We start from the raw sequence: 12,186 nt of genomic DNA on the forward strand, positions 1-12,186 counted from the left end.
TCCAAAGCCCTGTTATGGGATACACTCAAAAAAGTGTTACAAACCCTCACAGGAGTTATGGGGGGGGGGCTGACTTACATTTTGGGGTGACTACCACAACATGTCAAGAAATGCACTCTGGGTGCAATATGTGTCCAGGGGCTTTAAAGATCTTTCTCGTGTGATAATACCATGTCTAATCTGATTTCATATGGATCTGTGTAAAAACACAGATTAATTGGTAAACGCACTTATCTTATATTCATCAGTGCCTTCTACCTAAAACTCGGTCATTTCAAAAATCCACATCCAAACAGCTACTGCATGCATGCCTATCACCCCTAATTTTTTAGGATAGGTCAGAGTGTTAAGGGCTACATGTGTAATAAATATAAGGGATATTCAACGGTTAGTTTTGGAGATATTAATTTTGTAATAAAAACAAATTAATAAGGGAATTCCACCATGTTTATTGGGCAAAAGAGGGGTACCCTTTTAGAAAAGACAACAGAGTCAGGTGTCATATTGTTCGGCTCTGCAAGGTGAACGAATGGACGCCTAGCTCGCGTCATTCGGACCCACGGAAATCCGTGTCATATCTATTTTTAGATGGATTTCTGAAAAAACACAGATTAATTGGTAAACGCACTTATCTTATATTCATCAGTGCCTTCTACCTAAAACTCGGTCATTTCAAAAATGTAAATCCAAACAGCTACTGCATGCATGCCTATCACCCCTAATTTTTTAGGATAGGTCAGAGTGTTAAGGGCTACATGTGTAATAAATATAAGGGATATTCAACGGTTAGTTTTGGAGATATTAATTTTGTAATAAAAACAAATTAATAAGGGAATTCCACCATGTTTATTGGGCAAAAGAGGGGTACCCTTTTAGAAAAGACAACAGAGTCAGGTGTCATATTGTTCGGCTCTGCAAGGTGAACGAATGGACGCCTAGCTCGCGTCATTCGGACCCACGGAAATCCGTGTCATATCTATTTTTAGATGGATTTCTGAAAAAACACAGATTAATTGGTAAACGCACTTATCTTATATTCATCAGTGCCTTCTACCTAAAACTCGGTCATTTCAAAAATTTAAATCCAAACAGCTACTGCATGCATGCCTATCACCCCTTCCAAAGCCCTGTTATGGGATACACTCAAAAAAGTGTTACAAACCCTCACAGGAGTTATGGGGGGGGGCTGACTTACATTTTGTGGTGACTACCACAACATGTCAAGAAATGCACTCTGGGTGCAATATGTGTCCAGGGGCTTTAAAGATCTTTCTCGTGTGATAATACCATGTCTAATCTGATTTCATATGGATCTGTGTAAAAACACAGATTAATTGGTAAACGCACTTATCTTATATTCATCAGTGCCGTCTACCTAAAACTCGGTCATTTCAAAAATCCACATCCAAACAGCTACTGCATGCATGCCTATCACCCCTAATTTTTTAGGATAGGTCAGAGTGTTAAGGGCTACATGTGTAATAAATATAAGGGATATTCAACGGTTAGTTTTGGAGATATTAATTTTGTAATAAAAACAAATTAATAAGGGAATTCCACCATGTTTATTGGGCAAAAGAGGGGTACCCTTTTAGAAAAGACAACAGAGTCAGGTGTCATATTGTTCGGCTCTGCAAGGTGAACGAATGGACGCCTAGCTCGCGTCATTCGGACCCACGGAAATCCGTGTCATATCTATTTTTAGATGGATTTCTGAAAAAACACAGATTAATTGGTAAACGCACTTATCTTATATTCATCAGTGCCTTCTACCTAAAACTCGGTCATTTCAAAAATTTAAATCCAAACAGCTACTGCATGCATGCCTATCACCCCTTCCAAAGCCCTGTTATGGGATACACTCAAAAAAGTGTTACAAACCCTCACAGGAGTTATGGGGGGGGGCTGACTTACATTTTGGGGTGACTACCACAACATGTCAAGAAATGCACTCTGGGTGCAATATGTGTCCAGGGGCTTTAAAGATCTTTCTCGTGTGATAATACCATGTCTAATCTGATTTCATATGGATCTGTGTAAAAACACAGATTAATTGGTAAACGCACTTATCTTATATTCATCAGTGCCGTCTACCTAAAACTCGGTCATTTCAAAAATCCACATCCAAACAGCTACTGCATGCATGCCTATCACCCCTAATTTTTTAGGATAGGTCAGAGTGTTAAGGGCTACATGTGTAATAAATATAAGGGATATTCAACGGTTAGTTTTGGAGATATTAATTTTGTAATAAAAACAAATTAATAAGGGAATTCCACCATGTTTATTGGGCAAAAGAGGGGTACCCTTTTAGAAAAGACAACAGAGTCAGGTGTCATATTGTTCGGCTCTGCAAGGTGAACGAATGGACGCCTAGCTCGCGTCATTCGGACCCACGGAAATCCGTGTCATATCTATTTTTAGATGGATTTCTGAAAAAACACAGATTAATTGGTAAACGCACTTATCTTATATTCATCAGTGCCTTCTACCTAAAACTCGGTCATTTCAAAAATTTAAATCCAAACAGCTACTGCATGCATGCCTATCACCCCTTCCAAAGCCCTGTTATGGGATACACTCAAAAAAGTGTTACAAACCCTCACAGGAGTTATGGGGGGGGGCTGACTTACATTTTGGGGTGACTACCACAACATGTCAAGAAATGCACTCTGGGTGCAATATGTGTCCAGGGGCTTTAAAGATCTTTCTCGTGTGATAATACCATGTCTAATCTGATTTCATATGGATCTGTGTAAAAACACAGATTAATTGGTAAACGCACTTATCTTATATTCATCAGTGCCTTCTACCTAAAACTCGGTCATTTCAAAAATCCACATCCAAACAGCTACTGCATGCATGCCTATCACCCCTAATTTTTTAGGATAGGTCAGAGTGTTAAGGGCTACATGTGTAATAAATATAAGGGATATTCAACGGTTAGTTTTGGAGATATTAATTTTGTAATAAAAACAAATTAATAAGGGAATTCCACCATGTTTATTGGGCAAAAGAGGGGTACCCTTTTAGAAAAGACAACAGAGTCAGGTGTCATATTGTTCGGCTCTGCAAGGTGAACGAATGGACGCCTAGCTCGCGTCATTCGGACCCACGGAAATCCGTGTCATATCTATTTTTAGATGGATTTCTGAAAAAACACAGATTAATTGGTAAACGCACTTATCTTATATTCATCAGTGCCTTCTACCTAAAACTCGGTCATTTCAAAAATTTAAATCCAAACAGCTACTGCATGCATGCCTATCACCCCTTCCAAAGCCCTGTTATGGGATACACTCAAAAAAGTGTTACAAACCCTCACAGGAGTTATGGGGGGGGGGCTGACTTACATTTTGGGGTGACTACCACAACATGTCAAGAAATGCACTCTGGGTGCAATATGTGTCCAGGGGCTTTAAAGATCTTTCTCGTGTGATAATACCATGTCTAATCTGATTTCATATGGATCTGTGTAAAAACACAGATTAATTGGTAAACGCACTTATCTTATATTCATCAGTGCCTTCTACCAAAAACTCGGTCATTTCAAAAATCCACATCCAAACAGCTACTGCATGCATGCCTATCACCCCTAATTTTTTAGGATAGGTCAGAGTGTTAAGGGCTACATGTGTAATAAATATAAGGGATATTCAACGGTTAGTTTTGGAGATATTAATTTTGTAATAAAAATAAATTAATAAGGGAATTCCACCATGTTTATTGGGCAAAAGAGGGGTACCCTTTTAGAAAAGACGACAGAGTCAGGTGTCATATTGTTCGGCTCTGCAAGGTGAACGAATGGACGCCTAGCTCGCGTCCATCGGACCCACGAAAATCTGTGTCATATCTATTTTTAGATGGATTTCTGAAAAAACACAGATTAATTGGTAAACACACTTATCTTATATTCATCAGTGCCTTCTACCTAAAACTCGGTCATTTCAAAAATCCACATCCAAACAGCTACTGCATGCATGCCTATCACCCCTAATTTTTTAGGATAGGTCAGAGTGTTAAGGGCTACATGTGTAATAAATATAAGGGATATTCAACGGTTAGTTTTGGAGATATTAATTTTGTAATAAAAACAAATTAATAAGGGAATTCCACCATGTTTATTGGGCAAAAGAGGGGTACCCTTTTAGAAAAGACAACAGAGTCAGGTGTCATATTGTTCGGCTCTGCAAGGTGAACGAATGGACGCCTAGCTCGCGTCATTCGTACCCACGGAAATCCGTGTCATATCTATTTTTAGATGGATTTCTGAAAAAACACAGATTAATTGGTAAACACACTTATCTTATATTCATCAGTGCCTTCTACCTAAAACTCGGTCATTTCAAAAATCCACATCCAAACAGCTACTGCATGCATGCCTATCACCCCTTCCTAAGCCCTGTTATGGGATACACTCAAAGAAGTGTTACAAACCCTCACAGGAGTTATGGGGGGGGGCTGACTTACATTTTGGGGTGACTACCACAATTTTACTTTGCTTATATTGGTGTGCAGCATAATTTATTTTCAATATACTACATGGTCCATGGATCAGGATTACCGCTGTGCAGGTTACTATAGTGGGATTTGGTATAGAGTGCTGCCACTATTTACATATATATATATATATATATATATATATATATATATATATATATATATATATATATATATATATATATAATACATATACATGTACTTAGAGGCTACTTAAACATATGCATTAAAATTTACAAAGGATATATATATATATATATATATATAAATATATTAGCAATACCTAGATGAGTTTTTATATTAAAAATTAACGCAATTTACACAGACATGTACTTAGAAGCTACTTAAATATATGCATTAAAATCGACATTGGTATTGTCTGAGCTATGCTTGTACCTACCTTCCAGAAAAGGAAGAGATTACAGCAGGCAGAAATCCAAAGTGCTTCCTAGAATGGTGCAGATAATTCAAAATGCAGTCCGAGGTCAGCAGTGGAGTCAAATGTAAAGCTTAGAAGGAACCCTTAGATAGCTTCCAGTAGCTTGACAAAAGTGATGGCCAACTCTCTGGAAGCTGTAGTTATGCATTTCAGTAACCAATCAAATTGCTGTAAGGGATAAAAGAGAATACTAAAACAAAAGAGTGGTATGTTTATTTAAATATTTCACACGTGGCTGGGCCATGTATTTGGATGAAACAATACAGTGGCAATTATGACTGTCCCCTGGCCGGAGCCAGCTTAGTCTAACAATATAAATGTGTCACCTCCACTCTGCCAGTATTGACACCTTGGCATGGACTAATATATTTTAACACTATTCCACATTCTAATCTGGCTTCTATACAAACAGTATTTAGAAACATGTTGTAAAGGTCAGTTTAGAAACAATAGTAAATATTACATTTAATAGGTGTATATGAAATAGGTACACATTTTTAAAATAACTCTGTCAGTCCCAAAACCTGTGCATGGACTAATATATTTTAACACTGTGCCACATACCTATCTAGTTTCTATAAAAACAGTAGCAAAAAACGTGTTGTAAAGGTCAGCTTAGAAACGATAATAAATATTACATTGAATAGGTGTATATGAAATAGGTATAATGTATATGAAATATAAATGATAGTAAATATCACATTTAATAAATGTAAATGTCCTATTGTAGTCAAACAATTGTATTATCAGGTTTTCAGCATGAGTCTGTAGTTTTATCTCTGTTATTCTCCTCAGCCACTAAAAAGGCAGATAAGCTTTTGTGCATCATTCAAACTCTCCTATCACAGGCTCTGTTTGTTGTTTGTGTAAGAGGATCTTCTTACAAAGCATCAACCTCACACTATAAAACAGTTTAAAACACTGAGGCATTTTCAGTCAGTTTGGAAGTTTTCTTGAAAGCTATTGACTGATCTCCTTCTTGGATTGCATTATTTTTTTGCTATTCACCTTGTTCAATACTACACTTGAGACATTGTACCTATGGTATTAAATGGTATGGGACAGCTATGGGGGGCATTATACTGTATGGTGCAACTGTGGGAGCATTACACTGTATGGTGCAGCTATGGGGGCACCATATTAAAATGAATGGTGCAGCTATGGGGGCACCATAGCTGCACTAAAACCATGTCAGAAGTTTGATAAACGTTTAGGTACACTGTAAGAATAGGCCGAAACCAACTTTACATATAATACAACATAACAACTTTATTAATACAGAACACAAAATTAAAGTGTAGCTAAATGTTTGACAAACTTCTGACATGTCACAGTGACATGTCAGAAGTTTGGATTGGTGGGGGTCCGAGCACTGAGATCCCCACCAATCGCTAAAACAAAACAGCTGAAGCACTCGTGTGAACGCTCAGCAGCTTTGTTCTAGCGATTGGTGGGGGTCTCAGTGTTCAGACCCCCACCCATCCAAACTTCTGACATGTCACTTTGACATGTCAGAAGTTTGCCAAACATTTAGCTACACTTTAAAGTTAAGCATAGGCATAAACCATATTTACATATTATACAATATAACAACATTATTATTACAATAATTATTGTAATAAAAATAAATTAATAAGGGAATTCCTCCATGTTTATTTGGCAAAAGAGGGGTACCCTTTTAGAAAAGACGACAGAGTCAGGTGTCATATTGTTCGGCTCTGCAAGGTGAACGAATGGACGCCTAGCTCGCGTCCATCGGACACACGGTTCTGTTTCAAATCTGTGTCATGATCCGGCCGTTATACACCATTATACAGTATGGTGCAGCTATGGGGGGCATCACAGTGTATGGTGCAGCTATGGGGGTATTAAATTGTATGGGACAGCTATGGGGGGCATTATACTGTATGGTGCAACTGTGGGAGCATTACACTGTATAGTGCAGCTATGGGGGCACCATATTAAAATGTACATACTCTAATATATTTTAACACTATGCCACATACCTATCTAGTTTCTATAAAAACAGTAGCAAAAAACGTGTTGTAAAGGTCAGCTTAGAAACGATAATAAATATTATATTTAATAGGTGTATATGAAATAGGTATAGTGTATATGAAATAGAAATGATAGTAAATATCACATTTAATAAATGTAAATGTCCTATTATATTCAAACAATTGTATTATCAGGTTTTCAGCATGAGTCTGTAGTTTTATCTCTGTTATTCTCCTCAGCCACTAAAAAGGCAGATAAGCTTTTGTGCATCATTCAAACTCTCCTATCACAGGCTCTGTTTGTTGTTTGTGTAAGAGGATCTTCTTACAAAGCATCAACCTCACACTATAAAACAGTTTAAAACACTGAGGCATTTTCAGTCAGTTTGGAAGTTTTCTTGAAAGCTATTGACTGATCTCCTTCTTGGATTGCATTATTTTTTTGCTATTCACCTTATTCACTTGAGACATTGTACCTGGATACCTACATCATCTGCCTTTTGGATACTGCTTCTAAAAGATTTATTGTTTTTTTGACTCAAATATACATCTTTAGGACATCAAGTTCTAGTTACAGGAATGGAGTCTGCAGCCAAATTGTAAGTAAATATGTTTATTAACGTATATTTATGTCCATCATTAATGTTCAGTTCAGGCAAATTGTATAGTGAAATCATGGTGAGCCATGGGCTAGGGAAGAGGTGCCATTTTATTTTCAGTAGGCCATATTGTACAAGCCCAGGCATTGTTCAGGTAGTTGAGTTACAAGCATGTAATCTGCAGCAAAAGTACAAGTTCATGTGTTTATTGACCTCTAGGATATACCCTAAAATACATAGCCATTTTTGTATAAAATACATGTTGTAGACTGCCTATAACATAGAGAGGTTACTATGAGAAGCCATGTGGTAGCGTAGAGGCCTCCTGTTTCAGTAGGGCGTGGTATTAAAACCCAGGCATTGTTCAGGTAGCCTGCCTGAAACAAATCAGTATGCATGTAGTGGGACATCTTGTGACTATTTTTGAGATTGCAGTTTGGGTATATTTCAAACTAAGCTATATTACTTAGGACATTTTTAAATCCAAAACCTCATGTCTTTCAACAGGCAAAACAGAACTCCTATGACATGCCCAGTATGTTACCGTACACAGACATTATTCTCTACACATCTGAGGAGAAAGTGTATGAGGTTCAGCAGCGATGAGGAGATAAAAGCCACTGTGGCATTGGCCAGGAAAACCCTGGTGAAAATTGCATCTAAGGGCACTGCAATCAGTTACCAAGAGATCATCTCTCTTGGCTCATTGGAAAACGTTGTCCCCTTCCTCGAGGACAGGGGCTTTTTGATCATTAACAAACCAACTGTGGCCAGGTATGTGTCACCCCTGTCTGCTTATGTCTCATAGCTCTCCAGTGTTTACACTTATACTCACGTTGCTTTTTATATTTTACAGCAATGTACAATATGGAAGACCATCAACCTCTGCATCAACTGCCCTTACTGTGCCACATCACACAGCGGCTGTAGAGGATATTGCAGCCATACCAGTCCCTGATGAGGAAATGGAGGTCACACTGATCCCTGCAGATCCTGAGGAAGAAGTTACAGACACACCATTCCTTGCACAGCCTGAAGACCCGAGGGAAGACCAACACAATGAAGAAGGCAGAAGAGCACATGAAGATGACAGCGCAGAGGAGGAAAGTGATAGAGACTTTCAGCTTCAACTAGAGTCTGAGGAAGAATCCAATCAAGAAAGCGGAACTACAGGAAACTTTGATGACAGGACACAGAGGTCAGTGTACATAGATACTCCTTACGTATTCTCTGTGGCTGTCAAATGTGTCAAATCTGATGTCTTGCACTTTTCTCCAAAATTACAGAATCCTACAGACAAAATGGACGGTGGTCACAAGACAGAAGATGAAGGCTGCTGGACTATACAAGCGACATTCATTGGACGAACCAATACTGAAGGGCTTTGCCGTCTATTTGCAGCACACATTGGATGTGCCCAACTACAAGCAGGAGGTTGAAAATTTGGCAAGGTTCCTTTATTACATGAACCCGCAGCGTCCCAATCTGGACTTTGTCAGCAACATTGAGAAGGTTAACTCCTTTTTTACAAAGCTGCGTGACCTGAAGCTTGCAAACCAGACTGTCTTTAATTACCTAAAACATATCAGGAGGTTCATGACGTATCAGCTGAGAGCGACCAATCTCTCTGCAGAAAGACCAAGGCTGTTTAAGTCCTGCAACTTCTTTATGGATGTTACAGAGGACATTCAAAAGAGGCTATCTAAGGGAATTTCAAGAGAAGTTGTCAGCAAACGGTGAGTTATGAACTCAAATGTATCCTTAGACAAAGTATGAAACCTCAAATAGGTATATATTTATTTTAGATATTGCTACTACTCTTTATTACTTGTGTATATACAATAGAATTATTTCTCTTTACTTTGTGTTTAGATACAAGTCATTGACAAATTCTATGAAAACACCCCTGGAATGTCAGAGGCTTTTAGTTGTGGCAAAGCCAACCTTCCTGAAAAGCCTCAAAGCTGCAAAAGACAGACACATGAAGCGAGACACTCAACTTGAAATTATTTATTATCTTGAGGCCCTGCTTATTTTGAGGCATCTCCAACGGCCAGGTGTTGTCCGACATATGACTGTAAGTAGCTTTCTCCTCCTCTGTTTTTCTGCGTCATTTTGTTTTCCTACCCTGTTATGGTTATGCTGTGGGGTGCTTTTTAGAGAAGTGTCTGGAGGCCTTATGGCTGCAGTTAAATACTTTTAATAGTGTAGTGGAGCCCTGAAGGCCGATAATGGTGTGAAGCCTGCATAAGGTTAATGTTAGCTTATTAAAGTCGGATATTTGTCTGCAAGAACAGAGTGAATAATCTATGTAAAAACCTTACACCTGGCTAGAGATAGAAATTATGCTGAAACAAAAGACTGGCATATGTATAGAAAAAAAAAAAACACAAGTGGCTTGGCGTAGGGTTGGGCTAACACAATACAGTGGCAAGTACATTGTCCCTCATACTTTTTCCTTTTGACTCATAGGTTTCAGAGTGGAATGAGAGGATCAATCACAGATATTTGGGTTTAGACCTGGTAGTTGTTGGGGTCAAGTTACACAAGACCTCTACACACCAAGTGGCAACCTATGTGCTAACAAAGGAGGAAGAAATGGTAAGTTTCTATAAGGCTCCTACTTACTTTATGGAGTTGTAAAGATGCTTTTCAATAATCTCTTTATTTGTATCCCTCCCCTAGTGGTTTAATGTCTACTTTGAGATAGTAAGACCAATGCTGCTAAAGAACAACATGCCAACAGAAGTATTTTTCCTCTCTACATCTGGAAAGGAAATTTATAATGTTTCCAATGACATCCTGCGGTACCACACAAAGTAAGATTCTTAAAAGTCACCTGTCTTTATTCAATTCTAAGTGCTGTGTATGTATTATGTTTTTCTATTTTCCTTTCTAGATATAAACTACCCAACATCACCAGTCAGCTTGTCAGGAGGATTTGCGAAACTTGGACTCTCCCTAATTTTTCTGACTCTGAAAAGTGTCTTTTTGCCAAATATTTGGCACACACCAACATGACAGCGGAAAGAAACTATCGTGAGAAGACACTGACGGACATATGCCATGGTTATATGCTGGTAATGCAAGCCGGTGGTGAGCAGCCCCAAGCCAGCACTTCAAGGTAAGGGAGGGAGGGAAATAATATATACTGTATAATATTACATGATTTGTTTTAGAAGTTTAATGCTTTATTTTTTCTATGTCTACCCTATAGACAAGAGAACATTCAGGAAGGAGGCCAAGGAATCCAAAGAGAAGACATCACATCCCACGAAGAAGCCCAGGAACAAGATTACAGTGCCAAAGAGGACTGGAGTGAATCAACTGACCGAGGAGAAAAAGAAAGCTTGGCTGATCATGATGATGATGATGATGATGATGATGATTGGACTTCAAGGTAGATAAACTCTCAGTTTTATTATAAATGTCCTCAGTTTAGTTGTGTTAGACTTATCAATTGATATACTAATGTTTGGTTATTTTTTCAGAGCACAAGTACCATCCTCATTGTTCATCCGAACACGGTCCAGGGCACAGAGGCAGAGAGGGGAAGGGAGCTCCTCTGGGTAATAATAAAATACATTTATTGACCTTACTTTGTAAACTAATATGCTTATTAAACTGTATGTCTCACATTTTGTTTTAACATCAGTATTTATTTTCTTCTTTTATCAAAGGGCTGAAGTGACGTCGAGGGATACATCACTATCTGCAATCAAAAGAGTCCCTGTTGTTCTGCTCAGGCGCATCGATAGTTAATTTCCTTTACATATATATATTGTATATATATATATATATATATATATATATATATATATATATATACATTAAAACCTCTTTGGGTTCCTCAGTGGTCGTGGGTTCAGAATCATCAACTATGTCTTATAGCAGAGGTCATTGGGGTCCTGTTTTGTCTGATTAAGAAAAAATAAATAAAGATGAGAGTTATATTTATAACATTGTAGAGGATTAATGCATATCATCAGGACCATTAGTAAACTAATAATGAGAAACTAATTATTAATAATCTATGATCTTTCAATTATAGGATTGCTTCAAGACCACCTGCCGGAAGAAGAGAAAATAAAGAGGACTTTAGGACATCAGCTCTGGTGAAAAAACCATCCAAGAGTAAAATACATTTTGGACCAATGGAAGAAGAAATAAGAAGCTTAAAAATTATGGACTTTTAATGGACATTAAAATGCACAGGGAACAAAAGCACTTTTATTTGTTGGGTTCTGGGATGTTTGGATGTATTCAATAAATTGATATATATTTTTTTTATTTAATGTGCTACGCTGTTTCCGTGACTCCAATAGTAGTGAATGGCAGTTACAGAAGCAGCGTAGCATGTCTCATTCTTAGTTTACTAACGGTCCTAACGATATGCATTAATCTTCTTCAATGTTATTAATGTAACTATAATCTTTCTTTATTTTTTCTTAAACAGGCAATGGACCCCAATGACCTGCCCCATCTGCTATAAGACAGAGTTGATGCTGGGAACCTGCACAAAAAATGCATGAAGCACAGCAGCGATGAGGATATAAAGGCTACCCTTGCTATTGCTAGGAACAACTTGGCAAATGTAGCATCTAAAGGCCTTGCAATTCACTATCATGATGTTTCTGAGCTGATATGTGCT

At 38.0% G+C, this 12,186-nt stretch overlaps 1 protein-coding gene across 1 annotated transcript; it reads left to right on the forward strand.

Moving 5' to 3' along the window:
* The first annotated feature begins 7,697 nt into the window (after nt 1–7,697).
* Nucleotides 7,698–11,299, forward strand: LOC142681475 (uncharacterized). Its single transcript, XM_075847295.1, has 10 exons — nt 7,698–8,309; nt 8,392–8,733; nt 8,822–9,271; nt 9,408–9,612; nt 10,008–10,136; nt 10,221–10,354; nt 10,435–10,659; nt 10,753–10,935; nt 11,027–11,104; nt 11,216–11,299. Exons 1-10 carry the CDS (start codon nt 8,029–8,031, stop codon nt 11,295–11,297), a joined length of 2,109 nt encoding a protein of 702 aa, XP_075703410.1. The 5' UTR covers nt 7,698–8,028; the 3' UTR covers nt 11,298–11,299.
* The last annotated feature ends 887 nt before the right edge of the window (nt 11,300–12,186 follow it).

The sequence above is a fragment of the Rhinoderma darwinii genome (genome assembly GCF_050947455.1).
Source record: "Rhinoderma darwinii isolate aRhiDar2 chromosome 2 unlocalized genomic scaffold, aRhiDar2.hap1 SUPER_2_unloc_57, whole genome shotgun sequence".
Lineage (NCBI taxonomy): Eukaryota > Metazoa > Chordata > Amphibia > Anura > Rhinodermatidae > Rhinoderma > Rhinoderma darwinii.